This window comes from Cetorhinus maximus, chromosome 5 (genome assembly GCF_964194155.1).
Source record: "Cetorhinus maximus chromosome 5, sCetMax3.hap1.1, whole genome shotgun sequence".
NCBI lineage: Eukaryota > Metazoa > Chordata > Chondrichthyes > Lamniformes > Cetorhinidae > Cetorhinus > Cetorhinus maximus.
This window is the reverse complement of record NC_135883.1, coordinates 138509472-138526377: the sequence shown is the minus strand read 5'-3', so window position 1 is coordinate 138526377 and position 16906 is coordinate 138509472. Positions and strand designations below refer to the sequence as shown.

General features: G+C 40.5%; 1 protein-coding gene across 6 annotated transcripts in view; it reads left to right on the top strand.

Moving 5' to 3' along the window:
- pdss2 (prenyl (decaprenyl) diphosphate synthase, subunit 2) overlaps window positions 1–16906 on the top strand; it is a 201484-nt gene that overhangs the window by 138933 nt on the left and 45645 nt on the right. For all 6 annotated transcript variants that reach the window (XR_013576649.1, XM_078542524.1, XM_078542522.1 and 3 more), the window contains exon 5: window positions 14905–14979. Coding sequence is in view for 5 of the 6 variants with exons in the window: in XM_078542524.1 (XP_078398650.1) it covers window positions 14905–14979 (75 nt within the window). In the remaining variant the exon portion in view is untranslated. The remainder of the gene's footprint in view (window positions 1–14904; window positions 14980–16906) is intronic.

Genomic DNA, 16906 nt, shown 5'->3' with positions numbered 1-16906 from the left:
GTTATTCTCAAGTCCAAAACCCTGTATTGATGATTAAACAAGCAGTAGAAACATTTGATCATAATTTTGGAAACTTTTATGAGCCCTCCACCCCACTCCCACACCCTTAAGTTTTATGTTCTGATGATAAAAGGCTCTTTTAACTTTTTTTTGGAACCATGACCACTCCTTCCTGGTATGATTATGGTGAATCTTCACAGTATTCTTTCTGTGGCTCTAATATCTTTCTTATTGGGTGCCATGAGCTACCCACAGTACCTCTAATTCATAACCAATGTCTTTGTCCAGATCACTTTCTTTGTTTAAAATCCAGAATCCTGTTTGCCATTCTTGTGGCCTTTTGTACTTGAACTCCCACCTTTAAAGAAGCTTTAAATCTCCTGTTCCTCCGCTGCTCAGGCTCTTGCCATTTGGGGCATGCTGGTTTTTGTTCTTTGGTTCCTTTTATTCTCCACCCTCAAAAGTGCTACTTTACATTTGACTGCATCTACAAGCTATCTGCCCACTACAATAACTTTATCTGTGTCCCTTTGCACTATCCTGCATTCTTTCTCATAACTTGCCATGTTCCCTAATTTGGTATTATCCGCAACCTTGGATTTTATTCCTCTTGAGCCTAGGTGAAATCCTTTGGCCTGAGTTTTCCCGTCGGCGTTTTGGGGGTGGGGCCCGCTCGCCGACGGGAAAATGACGCGAGATGATGTCGGGAGGAACCCCCAATGTCATCCCAGTCCCTTTAAATTTTTAGGAAGGCAGGCGGACAGCGAAATTAGCTGTCTGCCCGCCGACCTGTCAATGGCCAATTAAGATAATTAAAGACCTGCCCGACCAACCTTAAGGTTGGCGGGCAGGCCAGGAGCCCCGGCGGGCTTCTGATAATACATGAAACCTCATCCACTGGCAGGATGAAGTTTCATGTCCGTTTTTAAAAAGTCTAATGGTGTGACATTGTCGCATGAGGGGGACATGTTAATAATTTTTTAATTTTTTGACTTTTCTTACCTGTCACTAATCTCCTTGAGACAGGACTTTGCCTCAGGGAGCAGTGCGCTCTTTGACAGATGGGGAATCCCCCCCCCCCCCCAAGCACAGGAAGGCCGGTGGGCAGGCCTTAACTGGCCCGCCCACTCAAAATGGCGGCAGGCCCCATTTCGGTGGCGGGGGTCGGCAGTCCGTCCGCCGCCGAGCCAGTATGGCCCGCCCGCCATCCGAGGGAAAAATTCTGCCCTTTATATTTAAATGGAAAACAAATATCCTGTGAATAATTGCAGCAACGACAGCTTCCATTTACATAGCGCTTTAAAAAAAATAAAACTTCCAAGTTGCTTTGTGGGAAGGTAATCGGACAAAAATGGATGTTGAGCCAAAGAAGGGCTGTTTAGGATGGATAACCAAATTCTCTGGTCCAAACAGTGGATTTTAAGCCGCTCCGTGATGGACAGGCAAAGGGGCGAAGGGGGTAATTCTATAGCACGAAGCCTAGGTGGCTGAAAGCATCGTTGTCAATGGGTGAGTGCAGATGAGGTGACTTGCAAGAGGCTAGCAAGTTTGGGTGAAGGGGGCTTTATGACCTGGGGTGGTTGCAGAAATAGGGAGGGGCAAAGCTATAAAACAATTTAAACACAAGGATGAGAATCTTAAAATTTTAAACTTTGAGCAACTTTGAATCGATGGAGATGTCAGGAAGGTATAATAATTTTCATAATGTTATTGGAATTTATTGTAGAGTAATAGTGGATCTGTGTCTGTGTGTGTGTGTGGGACTTAATTGAATTAAGGGCAGCTGGTCTGAAGGCTTTGATGTATCAGAAGATAAGCTAGGTTGAAGTGTTAAGTAGGTAAACACGGGGGAATTTTTAGAATGAAAGGTGTAAAGGGAACATTTGCATTTTTAAATAAACCAGACAAGCTTGAATTCAAAAGAGGGTGTGAAATGTTACACCTAGCCAGGAGAAGTTAAGAAACTGTGTGTTTATTTCTCCCAAAGAGCACTGGTAAAATTGGTACTGTGATAAAGTTTTATTGTTAGAGAGGTAAAGTCCAAAAGACATAGCGAAACAATGGGAATTTGCATTCAAAGGGGAAAATATGTATAAACAGGGGAAGGCTGTGTGTAAGGGCAGGCATTCTAAAATCTAACACAAGTGTGGAAAGCCTCCAGCATCTAAGCCTCAAACTGCTGTCTACAAGGAACTGAAGCTGAGAAAAACTCACTTTGAATTCGATTGTTCAGGGTGTATTGTGTGTTACTTTGCTTTGGTCTTTTAAAATCTGTGTATCTCACTGTTGCTTTAACGGAGGTCTAACTGGGGTTTAGATTAATTAGGGGATTTTGAAGTTATCATAGTAGTAATTTGTAGATCTATGTATGTGCTTAAAATCATTTCTTCTATTAATAAAGGTTTAATTTAGTTTTGTAGGAAACCTATAAGACTTGGCCACTGAATTCAAAGCCAGCATCTTGAAATAAGTACAAATTGCAAGTAGTTGTGGAAGCTGCTTCAAATTTCCTTCTAGGATTTGGGCAAGTAGGCATTTACCGTCCTCCTGCCGTAACAGGAGATAAGCAGTGACAAATGAGTGAGACTTAGTGCAAAATAGGATGCAAGCAGCAAGATTTTTAATGAGCTAATATTTACAGACTGTGGAGAATGGGAGATTAGCCAGGAGAATGTTGAAATAGTTAAGTCTGAAGGTGACATTGGCATGGAAGAGGGTTCAATGGCTGATGAGATGAGACAGGTGTGGTGGCAAGCAATTTAATGAAGTTGGTATCTGGTAGCCTTGGTGATGGAGAGCATATCGGGTCAGCACCTCAGCACAGGGTCAAATAGTGAGCAGAGATTGTGATCAGTCTGATTTAGCTTGTGAAAAGGGCAGGTGAGGGTGTGGAGTTTATGATGGGTGCAATGGATGATGTCTTCAATCTTCCTGATGTTTCACTGGGGGAAATTGTGGCCCTTCCTTTGCTGGATATTAGACAAACAGTGTGACAGCATGGAGGCGTTGGAATTGATGAGCGAGATGTCATCAGCATGCACGTAGAAGCTGATACCATGTGTGTGGATGAGGAAAAGATGGTACCAAGAACAGTACATTGAGAGATTCCAGAGGTAACGGTATGGGACCAGGTGGAAGAGCTTACTTTTTTTTTTCAACTTTCTCTTGGCATTCTTTTACCATAATTCACATATAGAATGCATGAATAAAATATCTGTTAACCACCTGGTTTTAGAGTACTGTAAAGTATTTCAGAATGACGTTAATAAAATGTAAAGCATAAACCTGAAGTATGTTGGCTTCACCTTATAAATTGTTTTGAAATTTACTTCTTTGTTAGCTGGTTATTTTACTTTTTGTTACTACACTGAGCATAAAACTTTTATAAATTAAAAAGAAACTGGCTTTGCGACATTGCTAACTTGTTGACTGAAGTCTTGTGAAATGACCTGTGCTATTTCCATATCTCAACACTCGGGAGACCATGTGTGTGGTATAAACAATACTGGATACTGGGATTGAGTGGCAAAGCTGTAACAAAATCGAGGAGTTCGAATGACCACAATTTAAATGTCATTTGAACTCCTGGACGGCCTTACCTCTTTTATTTAAACTGCCCGTGTTATTTTATGTAATACGGACTGTTTTTGCTGTATTTTGAAAGAAAATACAGCGGAGCATGCTTATAGTTGTAAGTTAAAAGTACTGTGCAGTCCATGCTGAGTTCAGTTAGTGGAATTGCCTGAATCTCCAAAGGGTATTGCAGCCCTTGCTGATGTCATTATTGGAGAGCACAGCACCCTGTGAATCACAGAAAGGTATTGCGTTACTGTAACTCAGTCACGCTGTTCAGATGTCCTAAAGTGCAAAAGTGAAACCTGAGCAGTTTGTGTCTACACAATCCAGAGATTGAATTACAACCATAAACCTGACTATTATTTCTTATAGATAACGTATTCAAATAATTTATTTTCTTTTTAACTTTTCATGTCATTGTACAGTGGGGGCCACTGAGCTTGCTTGTGCAAACAAAGGGCCACAATACAGATTTAAGGGTCATAAAGGTGCCATTACTGTAGGGCCTAAAGATAATTTTGCATGATATGGTGGGTACAGTCATATTCAACTTATTTTGCTTTATTGCAACAGATGACAAGGTAAATTATATTCTATCTGTTTATATGTGGAATAATGGATGGTGAACTGTAATTATGCAGATATAATTAAAATGAGGGACTCGGATGATCAGGTGAAGCAAGAAAATAAAACTCATACTTCATATAAGTCTTAAAATAGAGCTTAGAAAATAATTTCCTTCTATCTGTTCATACTGTGTGCTTCAAAGAAGCAGAGATGGAGGCCATTTGGTCCATTGCACTGTGTAGGTATCAGTTCTTGAACAGGGGCTCTCTAATCTCAGGCTGCCTGGTATCTAATATTCAGTTTTTCTCTTGAGCGGAATGGACACAAGCCAGTATGTGAAACGAGTGGCTCGTTAACATTGCAAATCAGGAGAGCTTAATGAATTTGGAAACCAATTCACTGTTATATTTTCAGCCTACAGTTTGATTGAGGATATTGTCAGAGGAAAAAGAAAGCCAATGGATTATTTTTGTAATTTTGTCACTTGCTTTTATAGGCATAATGCGGCAGTCACAAACAGCAATGAGATGAATCACCAGTTAATCTGCTTTCATAGTGTTGGTTAAGGGATGGATGTTTGTCAGGATATTGGAAGAGCTACCTGCGCTTTCTCTAAAGATTATCATGAGGTTTTAATTTTATATCCATCTAAGTGGGTTTAACATCACATCTGACAATGCAGCAATCGCTGAATACAACACTGAAATGTCTTCCTACATTGTTTGCTCAAGTCCTACAGTGGAACTTGAATCTGCAGCCTTCTAACTTGGAGGCTTCAGGCTATCCTGGATATCAAACTATTACGCCGGTGAATTATGCTTTATGACTAAACTGTATAAGGCACCTGCTTATGATTGATGTATGACACTCAATTTATGGTCAAAAAATTGTGATGACCCAATCACTCCCTATGTCACTGAATGGAGTAACACTGATGTTATAATAAATTGCTAACCACTCAGAGCAAAAAGTCTTGGCCATCAACGTTTCACTATTTAAGCTCATGTGAAGCAGTGGCATATGCCTCCTTGTAATGCATTGCTTGATATCGCTCTGTTGACTGACTGAATCTGTTATCAGTACATTTAAAAGCGTGCATTCCAGTTCCGTTAATGAGAAGCTAGTCTCATGATGGTAATATTTTGATGTTTTCAGAAGATGAAATGAACAACTAACTTGAGACTGGCTCCATTCTTTCTAAAAAGATGATCCTGAGACCATTTAATGTCATTGAATACAAGCTTTTGGATCATTAAGCAGCTTTGATTTATGCTGGAGCAAGGATGTGAAGAAGATGACTTATAGCCCTGACAGAAGAACGGCGGAATTTGTAAAGAATCACTGCATAACTTAACCTTATCACTGGCTACAGAGCAACCTGAGCAGGGAGGGTGAACAGCCAGCAGTCATGGTCCACAACAGTACCAATGATATAGATAGAAAGAGGGATGTGGTCCTGTAGTCAAAATTTAGGGAGCTAGGTAGAAAATTAGCAAGCAGGACCTCAAAACTAGTAATCTCCAGATTACTTCCCAGTACTATGCACAAGTGAGTATAGAAATAGGAAGATAAAGCAGATGATGGTTAATATGGTGCAGGAGGGAGGCGTATAAATTCCTGGGACATTGAGACTGGCTCTGGGGGAGATGGGACCTGTACCGACCAGGATGGTTGCACTTGAACACAGTTGGGACCAGTTCCCTTCTCGGGCGATTTGCTAGGGCTATTGGAGAGGTTTAAACTAACATGACACGGGTGTGGGAACTGTAGAGGAAAGGGTTAACATCAGAAACACATGATGCTGATGTAATGATGTAACATCACATGATTGAATAACAGGGATCTGGAGGGAGAAGTTCCAAACTTCGTGCAGAGTTCCCAGTATGTACATAGTAGCTGTAAATCAAGAGCAATGCTTTTAATACTCTCAAGCAGCTTACTTTGAGAAAATAAACAAGCCCCAAAGGACCCCACCTCGACCCCAAACACATGACAAAACAGGAACCAGGTGGTAATACTAGAGAGGAATACCAAGGTGCAAAGAATACTGGGAGAGACAGATAGCACTTGAGTGGGAAACCCTAAGTTATTAGGTGGGGTCAGAATAAGGGGGAAACTAAGCCTAAATTAGGGTTACTGTACGTGAATGTGAATTTGTGGAGTGTGGTAGATTAGATTGGTGAGTTGCAGGGAGAGAGAGCCCATAGCATCAACCAGGCAGGGAAAAGCCTCAAGGAATGACTGCGTAATTGTATTAACATTGTTAACACAGCAGGATGATGTATGTGCTCTACTGAATGCCCTCTTCATTTGTTGATGCTCTGTAACTGTAACTGCAAAGCTGAAAAATAAAATCTTTTTATTAAGAGCTTCCATCTCATTGGGAAGCTTCAGCCCAATCCACGTCCAACAGTCTGCTCTGAAAGCTCTGCTCACATTTTGACAGCTGTGACAAATTTCACCACAGCAGCTCAGACAATCCACAACATTCTAAAACAATCAACAAAACTCTAAATAAAACAACCCACTAGTTTAAAAATAGTCAACTTGCCTTATCTCTGAAAGTTAATGGATCTCTTAAAGAATTCGAGGATCTGGATTAGCACCTTTGCCAAAAATTAATCAGTTCTTTCTTGGGCCATATTCTATCTGTGTACCATGTTTCGTTGAAATCTGCGCCATGGTCACCTTTCGCAAGGGGATTGTACAACTTTCCCAGTTGGCTATTGCGCTGCCGCTGCCCTAAAGGCACATTAATTTGATGTCTGTGTCTGAGGAGTGAAAAGCTCTGGAGCATTTGGTGACGCTTTCATGCTTTTGCGTTGCTTGATTAGCAGGAAAGCTTCAGAGACCTGACTCCAAGCATGCCAATGAAGCTGCAGCTAGGCAGCCTCCATTGTGGAGAATGCGCTCTCTTGACAAGCTCTTCCAGGTGCATAGCCACCCACCTTGCACCTAACCCCCTACCACTTCCCCACCACTTCCCAGCTGTCGCTGGCATGTGGTCGAGTACTTCCTCCAGTCTGTGCTGCCTTGCTGGACACCCCCTGGCCTGACCTGCACTGGAGCCCCTTCCCCGGCACTGCACTGAAAGTATGCCGGGAAAAAGCGACTTGCCTTTGCGCGACACCTCTTCCTTAATGTCCTATGGGCTATGCTTGTAGGCACCATGCAAGGTTGTGTGCACTCACCTCCAAGTTCCCCTCGAAGTTCAGGTCGCCGGCTGTACACCTTTTAAAGGCAGTCATGAAGCACACGCTCTGAAGTCTTGCCAACGTGGAAGGCAAATTTGACGTTGGGCAAGCAGGGCTTATAATTAGATGCAAATGTGACATTCCCGACACGCGGCGGTGGGAAATGCGGCCCACCTTAGATGGGTGCAGCGGATGATTTGCAAACTGATTTCACAACGGCCTAAAACCGATTTTTGGCCTTCTCACCATATTGTACCCCACTCAGCCCACCATGATGCCCGACACCAATGGGGCCAGAAAATTCCTGTCTATTTTACCAAAAGCTGTTGCCACCAATGCAGTGAAGCTTTTTGTTGATGTGTAACATTTTGGTAAAATAAACTATGGTCAGCACTTTGCATTTGTCAAAATATCAACTCTGGGCATGATTTTTTAAATTTCCATCCTGCCTTATTATTCTAGAAGCAGGAAATGTATGTTATAATAGAGCTGCTCGTGTGTCCTTGTGTGAACACCAACCTTGTATTATTTTCATCAAATTTCATGAATGACTTCCTGTCATCCTTTCAGAAATATGCATACCGGATACCACATCTGTTAGTGTACCCACAAATGATGCCATCCCCTGGGAGCTGAAGTAGTTTTTGTATAATAAACATTCTCTTGTGTATTTTAAAATTCTGCCAAACAGAAGGCAGCTAATGTAATAAAAGACGATAGAGCTGTAATTTTCCAGTCTTATCAATGGCAGAGGTAGTAAAGTTCTTTATAGAATAACAGTAATTTAAGCACAAGTTTAAAAGTTCCGAAAAACTCCATCTTTAAGTACACTTCTTGCCACTGTTGTGTGTGTGTGCTTTTAACTTCATCTTTTCTGAATGTTTTTCAGATCATTTCTGCCATTAGTTGTTTCTGCTCTTGCAGTTCTTGTTTCCTACAGATAACAAAAGAATGAATTCCTGAAAGTAAACCGAATAGGTTATTGAATTAACAGTAAATATAACCTACAACAATACTTTTCCCTGAATAAAGTGAATTGAGACGTTTCCTTATGATACTTGAGCATTTGACTGTTTATTTCTTTAACAATATATGGTTTGATGATGTGGACAGGATTTAATGCTGTTTACAACAATTTATATGCTTAGATTGCGGCTTCAATGTAAAAAATCGTCCCATGAAGCTTCATAAAGGCTATCAGACAAAAAGATTATGCCGAGCCAAGAAAGGAGATATTACAAGGGGTGGTGAGCTGGGTTTAAAATTAAGATTTAAAATGATTAAGCTGGAGAGAAGACTTTATTGAATGGGTGGAGGTTGTGTCCCTTTGTCCCAGACACCAGTGGAATCCCATCAGTGGAAAAAAGTTTCTCTCTACCTTTATCAATTCCTTTCAAAACCCGAAATCACTGAATCAAATCGCCCTTTAATTTTCTTTGTTCCAGGGAATACAAGCTTAGTTTATGTAATTTTTCCTTGTAATCTAATCCTTGGAGCCCTGGTAATATTTTAATAAACCTGCTCTACTTTCCTTCCAAGACTTAGGGTCTCGGTGGAGAGATGGATGGGTTTAGAGAAGGAATCTCAAGACCATGGGCTCTTGACAGCTCTTGGTATGATTGCAAAAAAGGCCTGCCAGAGGACAAAGAATGGTGGCAGAGTAGGTTGAACCATTTGAGATTACAGATCTAGGATCAAGGGAGGGGCGAGGTCATGAATTTAAGCAGAAGGATCAGCATTTTAAACTGGAGTCATTGGGGCTGAAGTTTATGGAGGGTGGGGAATGAGAGGCTGATCATGAGAGCATTGGAATAGGTGAGCCTACCGTGACAAAGGCACAGATAATGATTTCGGGAGGCAGACAGCTTGTGCAAAGTGCAGGAGTTGGCGCTAAAATGTCAAGGAGGGTTCACAGACAATATCCTTGTGACTTTGGTTAAAACCAGCGATGTTAATAGGGCTGGAGAAATTCTCATGTTGAGTTGTGGGAAAGATGGGCATGGATTTTAGAAGGTGACATGTTCAGGAACTTTGAGCAAAGTTAAGTTGCAAATGGGCCAGTTCACTCGGACCGCAGGGCCATGCGGGGGGTTTGTTTTTGATGAGAGATGAAGAACAGATGTGTTTTTAAAAGGGATCCGAGCAGCATCTTTAACAGAGGGAACTTTTTACGATGTCAGCTAACATGCGAGTCCAAGAAGGGAAGCTCAGTGTTAATGAGATGAAGGGAAGTTTAATATTAAAGTCAAGGGAACAGGAATTAAGTCTCAGGGACAAGATGAACTTGGGGAGGGCATGAGAGGAGATGAGGAAAAGGATAGATTAAAGCAAAATGCAGGTTCAGGCTAGAGCATGGCGGGGGGGTGGGGGGGTCGTGCTACCTGGTGGAAGGTGAAGAAATAGCAGAAGAAATTGAATGAATCATCCCAATTTTAGTGAAGAAGAATCTATAAGCATCTCGCACTTATTTAGGATGAATTCAAAATCTGACCTGTCAGTGCTGCATCCTCCCTTGTGTGTTTATAAATAGCAATCTACATCATAAATAAAAGTACTGACTTGAAGTCTATAATGCCCCTGTTTAATATAGATTTTCTCCTACAAATGATTTGTGGTTAAGCATTGCCAATTACCTTTGAGTGAATGACTGTAAAAGGGATGGGTCAATTGCTGCTATCACTTCAAAATTGTTTAGGAGCTGGTGTATTATAATAAGTTGACTCTAGCCATTAGGAATTCCATGACCATTCGCATCTTGAGACAAGCTCAAGCAGTAACAATTGTCTAATACCACTTAAAATGTAGTCTTTGTCAATTTTGTCTTTACCACTCCGGACTAAAGAAATCCGCAAATCAATTTTTCCAGTTAGCTTCTATTGGTTTCTTCATCTTAAGTGATTTCTAAATTTTCAGGTTCAAGAAGCCCTAGGAATTGTTCTTTTGTACAGATTTCTCCTCCCACGCCGCCCCATGTTTCTTCTGTAGTGTTCACTGGAAGAAAGTTCCATTAAGGCTTAATGCTTTACTGATAGGAGTGCCCAAACTATGGTCCAATTTTGGCACTATTCCACAAGGTCAAGATATCTGCCCCACGCACATAGATCACTACTGCTGGTTCCATCCCACCCCCCTCAAGTGATGTTGCTGGTTCTTCTGTCCTCAGCATTATCACTGGCTGTCACTTTACCCCTCCCCACTCCCTGCCAATTGCTGCTGTCAGTATACAGTAGGCAATAATTGTAATTGAAGTAGCATCAGGAGATAAGAATTGGCAGGAGATAGGAAGCACAGCATGGAGAGATGCACACATCCACATAAAGGGGGGCAATGTGCCAATCTGAAATTGGCGAAGAAGGGAGGGAGACAACATTGGAAATTAAATGGGGAAATTAAAGTCGAGACTCATGCTGGTAATCCCTAAAAACCCTAAACCACCCCTCTGATTTCACATTTGCACTTGTGTAGTACTGTGACAAATATCTAGTTCATGGTTCATGTTAATATTTTAGAGGTATTTAGTTCTGGGAAAATTAAAGTTTATCTGTAGAAAATGGGATAAATGCAATGAAAGAAGCTTGAAGAGCATTACATCTCAAAGTTTAAGGCCATGTTGACTTAAGGGGTTAACAACTAGAAAGGTGAGATCCTAAAACAGCAGGTGGGCTTACTTAGCTGGAGAACTGGAGATGTGATGTCTACACTGCTTGCAAATTAGTGCAGTCCAAAGAGTTGCTTTGTTTTGGGAGTTAGAGCCAAATTAATTTAAAAGCATTCAGTGAACCACGAAGGGCTACCTTGTCCTGGAGATAGGTGAAGCTTAAGATGGTTCTTTGGTTTCAATTTACCTGCTTGTTGGCTGGGTGAGTGAGTGTTAGGCAGGGTAAGAGACTCCATACCAAGAAGGTGCTGCTGTTAGCAGGTTTCAGGCAATTAGGGCTCAGAAAAGCCCTGGGAGCTGTTAACAGGCTCTATGCAGTTAGGGCCTTATGGAAGTCCTCAAATCCGTTTGTAGCTCAGAGTAACTCGGGGGCAGTTTAGTGAAGCGAATGGTCCCTGAAAGAGTTGGAAGTGTGCTTGTAATTAGAGATAGGAGTGCACCTTTGTGAATTCTGTGGGACACAGTCTCAGGAGAAGAGGTTGAACAGTTGGAAAGTGAGCAGTCATTAAGGAAGCCTGAGTCAGAGCGGCTTTTGAGGGAATTCAGAGGCTATATCTTCAAAAGTGAAGAGTTGAAGTATCTCCTGAGGGAGACAGAGTTTTAATGAGATTTTGTGACTCTCAGTGGTCACTGGCAACTGGATAGGTTGCGGAGAAATCCATGGTACTTGCCATTTAATGTGCAGCATGGTGTGTTTGACCACAGTTTTCCCATTAATTCATATTAATTCATGTTAATTCTGAATGTTAGAGTATAAGATAGATATTGTTTATATTGTTTGTTCAAAATCATGGAATCTTATGGCTTTATTCTTTTAGTGGGTCACTGAGATTTCAAACTTTGTCTACTTTAAACAAAAAGTTACTGGTCCCTAACTGGATTGTAACAGCACTTATAACATAAAAATGTTCAAAAGCGCTTTCATAAATCTTCCAATATTTGTTTTCTATTTCCATTGAAGAGGGTTGATGAAAACTTTGTTAACAGGTGAGTTTGGAGTTGGCGTTTAGAGTTGAATGAATTTAGGGTATGGGTTCCAGAGAGGGGTTGAGGCAACAAAGGATCTGCACCAACTGTGGGGCAAGGTGAGGTTGAAAGCACAAAAGGTCAGAGTTAGTGGAGAGGGCACAGAGAGCCCGCATGAAAATTGGAAGGGGGGGTCAAGAAGAATGTCCCCTTGAACTGGGGAGGCAAGGGAAGAAAACTCCATCTTGAAGTAGAGCATGAGAAGAATGATGTCATTCTCAACTGGGGATTCAGGAAGAAACTGCACGGAAGAGGGGTGGTGGGGAACAAGTACCAAAACATCAAAAAGTTGTGAACAGATTGGGATGTCCTGGATCATCCCGATCAGTTTTGTCATTATGGCAGTTTGTAAAAATCTATACATCACAAGCTCTGTAATATACAAGAAACAAAAACAATTTGGACAGCCTCTGCTCTATGATGCCCCCACTGAGGCACCCATTGTTAAGTCTGAAGAGCTGCACTGTATCATATTATGCCTCATGTCTCTACTGTTGGACATCTGCCTGTTTATTCTCTTGTTTTTAGTGAATACTGAATTGCTTTCCTGAATACAGAGGAAGATTCAGAATGGAGAGTCACAGCTGATACTCCTTACTGCCTCCTGGAGCCCAAGTTATCGATAATGTTCTGGGGACAGAGCTTCAAAGACCATTGAATTGAAAATGAGTGCTGCATTCTTTTCCCGTTGAATATTTTTTTGATTTCTTTGATCCTTTGCTTCGTTATCACATTAATTCATAAAGTCATTTTGCTGCTGTCATTGTCAAGTTGTGAAAAATATTGGTGTTTTGTTAAATACAAAAGGAAATTCATTTCTCTAAGGATTATACTCATATAAGTGCTGACACCTGCAATCATTCTTTCAAAATAAGACCCATGTTAGAGATCCTAAACTATTCCATTAAGTGCGAGGGAAATATTGCCAGTACTAACGTTTGGGTTGTGAACTTTGAAATGTAACACTTGGAGTCTTCATATTCTGCAATGTTTCAGGCAAGTTTTGTTCAGAATTGCATAATATAATTTCCTGAAATAATATCAGCAATAAAATGCATTATTGGACAGAGCCTTGCACTCTGGCAGAAATCATTTTAGTTACTTGTGTATTAGTAGGAGTGATAGATGTGAATGTGTGCTTTATTGCCTACAGAATGTGGGGAATAATGTTAACTGAGTTCCTAATTATTCAATAATTCTGATTCTATTTTTGCTAAGTCACTGAATTGCAACCAAATAGTGACTTCTGCAATTTTACTTCTGTCATCTTGGTTTTATTTAATATTATTCCCTTGTTCTTTGGTTTAAAAAAATATTGGCTCTACTAATGCTGGTCAGGATCAGTGCTGAAAGAGAGCAAAGTCTCTGCTTGCATTGTATGGTGTCTCGTGTTACAGCAAAGGCAGAAAATAGCTAGTTATCCACAGCTCAATGCATTGTTAGGAGTTCATGCTATCACTTTGACATTTAGAACAGGACTTGGTGTCTTCGTGAATTCCTCTTCGTATTACCAGTGGCTGTTGATCTGCCGGTCTCTAGGCACAGGCCGTTTCACAAACCATAACATTTTTGTGAGTGATTGATTTGTATTATGTGTCTCAGCCATCAGAAGAATCTTGGGATGTAACTTGTATGAACTGTAATACAATCCCTTGTTGGGAGTTTGGTTACAGTTCTCCATAGACCTGTTGGCGATACTCAATCCGTTCGGATTTGGGAATGGAGCTTATCTGATACTTTCCAAAAAAACCTTCATTTTCTCTATTCCCATGTTAAATAACACAACACATCTGGTAACACTGTAGGAGCATTGTCCTTGGGTTACTGCAGCAGCTCATATTGCTACAATATTTCCTCAAGGATCTGGTTACTCAAAGGGCAACATGACTGATTAAGAACTATGTTTACTCTGGACTCCAAACTTAAACCTTCTGGATTCAAGGGAGAAAAATAGTTTTTTTTAATATATAGTAACAGTACAGAGTTGCTAAGAATGGCATTGGTTGACATGGAATTGTTACATAATTAATACTTCTGCTTTTAATTATAATAGTTTTTGTTTTGCACTATACTGTAAAGCTTGTTTTATTGAGCAGAGCATGTTGCTGGTGGATGAGATGTATCTTAATTTGTAGAAATACAGTGGAATCTTGTTTTATGCAGTAGGTCAAGGGAGCAAAAGTTGTTTAGAAACCACTTGCATATACTGTGACATGCATGCCTATGCTAACACTCATGAAAGCAATTACAAATTGTACTTTGTAATGATCTCTTTTCCAATGAAAACTCACTACAAGTGCATCATATGGTGAAATTGTGATCAAAAGCAACATGCAAGTGACCTGATTAGTTCAATATTCCAAATGGATCTGGATTGATGTGGCCAAAATTGAACCCCTTAAGATCTGTGATACTAACAAATGTGGTTGAGTCCAATTTTTTTGTCAGATTTGTATAATTCACAATATTTTGTTCAGCTAAATAGAATTGAATGTTAATCACATCACTTAAGACTTAATAAGATCACTTTGGTTAATGTCATAATTTGCTTTGCACATTTCACTTTGTCCCCAAACAATGTGAAACAGTAGGGATAAAAATGATATCACTCTTGATTGTAGAATGTAATTTCAATCTAACATGATGTGCTCTTATCAGGTTTTCATTGAGTAGCAATTGTTAATCTTTCAAACAATATGACTTGGGAGACTTGACTGCTGGTCTTTTGAATGGAAACAAAGTAAGAAATGATTGCTGCTGGAAGTGCTGTTAGTCCTGTAGAATCTGATTGCCATATACAAATGGGTGAGACTGTATAGAATTTCAGTTGGCGAGAGAGGCTGTCCTCACAATCCTGAATGACGTCTTTATTTCTTTCTGCAGGTTGTGGAGCTTGTATCAAGTGCAATTGGAGACTTGGTTCAAGGCGTGTATTACGAAAATGCTCGAACTGATGAGGTAATATAATCACTTTATTGTGTTTCCTTTGTTAAAACCATGAACTATTTGAGGAACGTATATATATATATATATACATATATATATATATATATAGTGTTAAAAATAAATCTCCACATTCCCTATGATCAAGGAGTGATTTCTTCTATTTCTGAGAAGACGGACTTTTAGTCAAATGCAGTTAAAAGTCTAAATATCAATTTTAATAGACTTAGCAACGCTGGGGGGAGAAAACACTGCAAAATAGTGGAAATCTGAAGTTAAAAATGGAAAATACTGCAAATATTTAATGACTCTTAATTGTTGCACTGTCCTTTGAAACTCAGATGAGGGGGCTGAAGTAGGTTACAACACTTTCTTTTAGAACCTGGGTTCCAATCCAAACTGGTTTGATTGGAAAAGAGCCATAACTAAGATTAAAAGCTAGCTGCTGAGAGTGAAAACGAAGTAGAGAATGCTTTTCTGAGGTTGATCTTAAGTACTGACACTTTTACTCTCCGGCTTGTACTTATGTGGCACCTTTAACGTAATAACATGTCCCAACCTGCTTCACAGGAGTATTATAAAACAAAATATGACACCAAGCCACATAAGGAGATGTTAGGTCAGATGACCAAAAGCTTGGTCACAGAGTTAGGTTGTAAGGAGCCCCTTAAAAAAGGAGAACTAGGTGGAGAGGTGCAGAGGCATTAGGAGGCAATCCCAGAGCATAGAGCCTAGACAGCTGAAAGCACGGCACCAGTGGTGGAGCAATTAAAATTGAGGATGCTCAAGAGACCGAATTAAAGGGGGGGCAGATATCTGAAGGTTGTGAGGGTGGAGGAAATTAGAGATAGGGAGGGGTGAGGCCATGGAAGGATTTGAAAGCAAGGATGAGAATTTTAAAATGAAGGCGTTGCTTGATCAGGAGCCACTCTAGGTTGGCGAGCACAGGGTTGATAAGGGAACAGGACTTGCTGTGAGTTAAGACATGGGCAACAGAGCTTTGGATCACCAAGTTTATGGGGGATAGAAATTGAGACACTAGCCAAGAAGTAATAAAAGCATGAATGAGGGTTTCAGCAGCTGATGAGCTGAGACGGACCATGTTACGGAGGTAGAAATAGGCCGTCCTAATCAGTCCTAATGGTAGCACAAATGAGGTCAGAGCTTATTCCAGGATCAAATGTAACTCCAAGGTTGCCAGGGAGCGGGATGTAGTTGATAGCGAGGCAATGGAGTTTGAAGGAGGGGCTGAAAACAATGGCTTCAGTCTTCCCAATATTTAATTGGATACAGTTGCATATTTCGACTTTGGATGTACTAAGAAGTGAAAAAGCCTTTTAAAATTGTTAAAATGATTGCAGAGGAAGGCTAATGGAATGAATGGGGTCTTTTTACCTGAAAAGGGTTGGAATGCAAGAGTGACAGAGTAATATTAGTGTTGTACAGAGTCTCAGACAGACCCCATTTGGACGATTGCATTCAGTTTTGGTCATTATACCTTAGGAACAGTATATTGACCTTGGAAGGAATATAGCACAACTACACTGGGATGATGCCAAAGGTTAAATTATGAAGTAGAAACTTGGTTTGTGTGCCCTTGAGTTTCAGAGGTTATAAAGTTATCTAACTGAGGTACTTAAAATGATCAAGGGATTTGATCGATTAGGTGCAAAAAAAAACTTATGTCCATTGGTGGAGGAATCCAGGACAAAAAGACATCATCCTAAAATTAAAGTTAGGTCATTTAGGAGTTAAAATTAGGAAACACCAGTGTGGTAGTAATCTGGAACTCGGCCCCTCCAAAAGCCTGTAAATATAGGATGAAGTAAGATTGATGAACTTTAGTTAGGTAAGTGTATCAAAACTTATACAAAGGTGGGTAAACAGAGTTGAGGTGCAGATCACTGAGTGGTGGCACAGTCTCAAGGCGCTAAATGGCCTA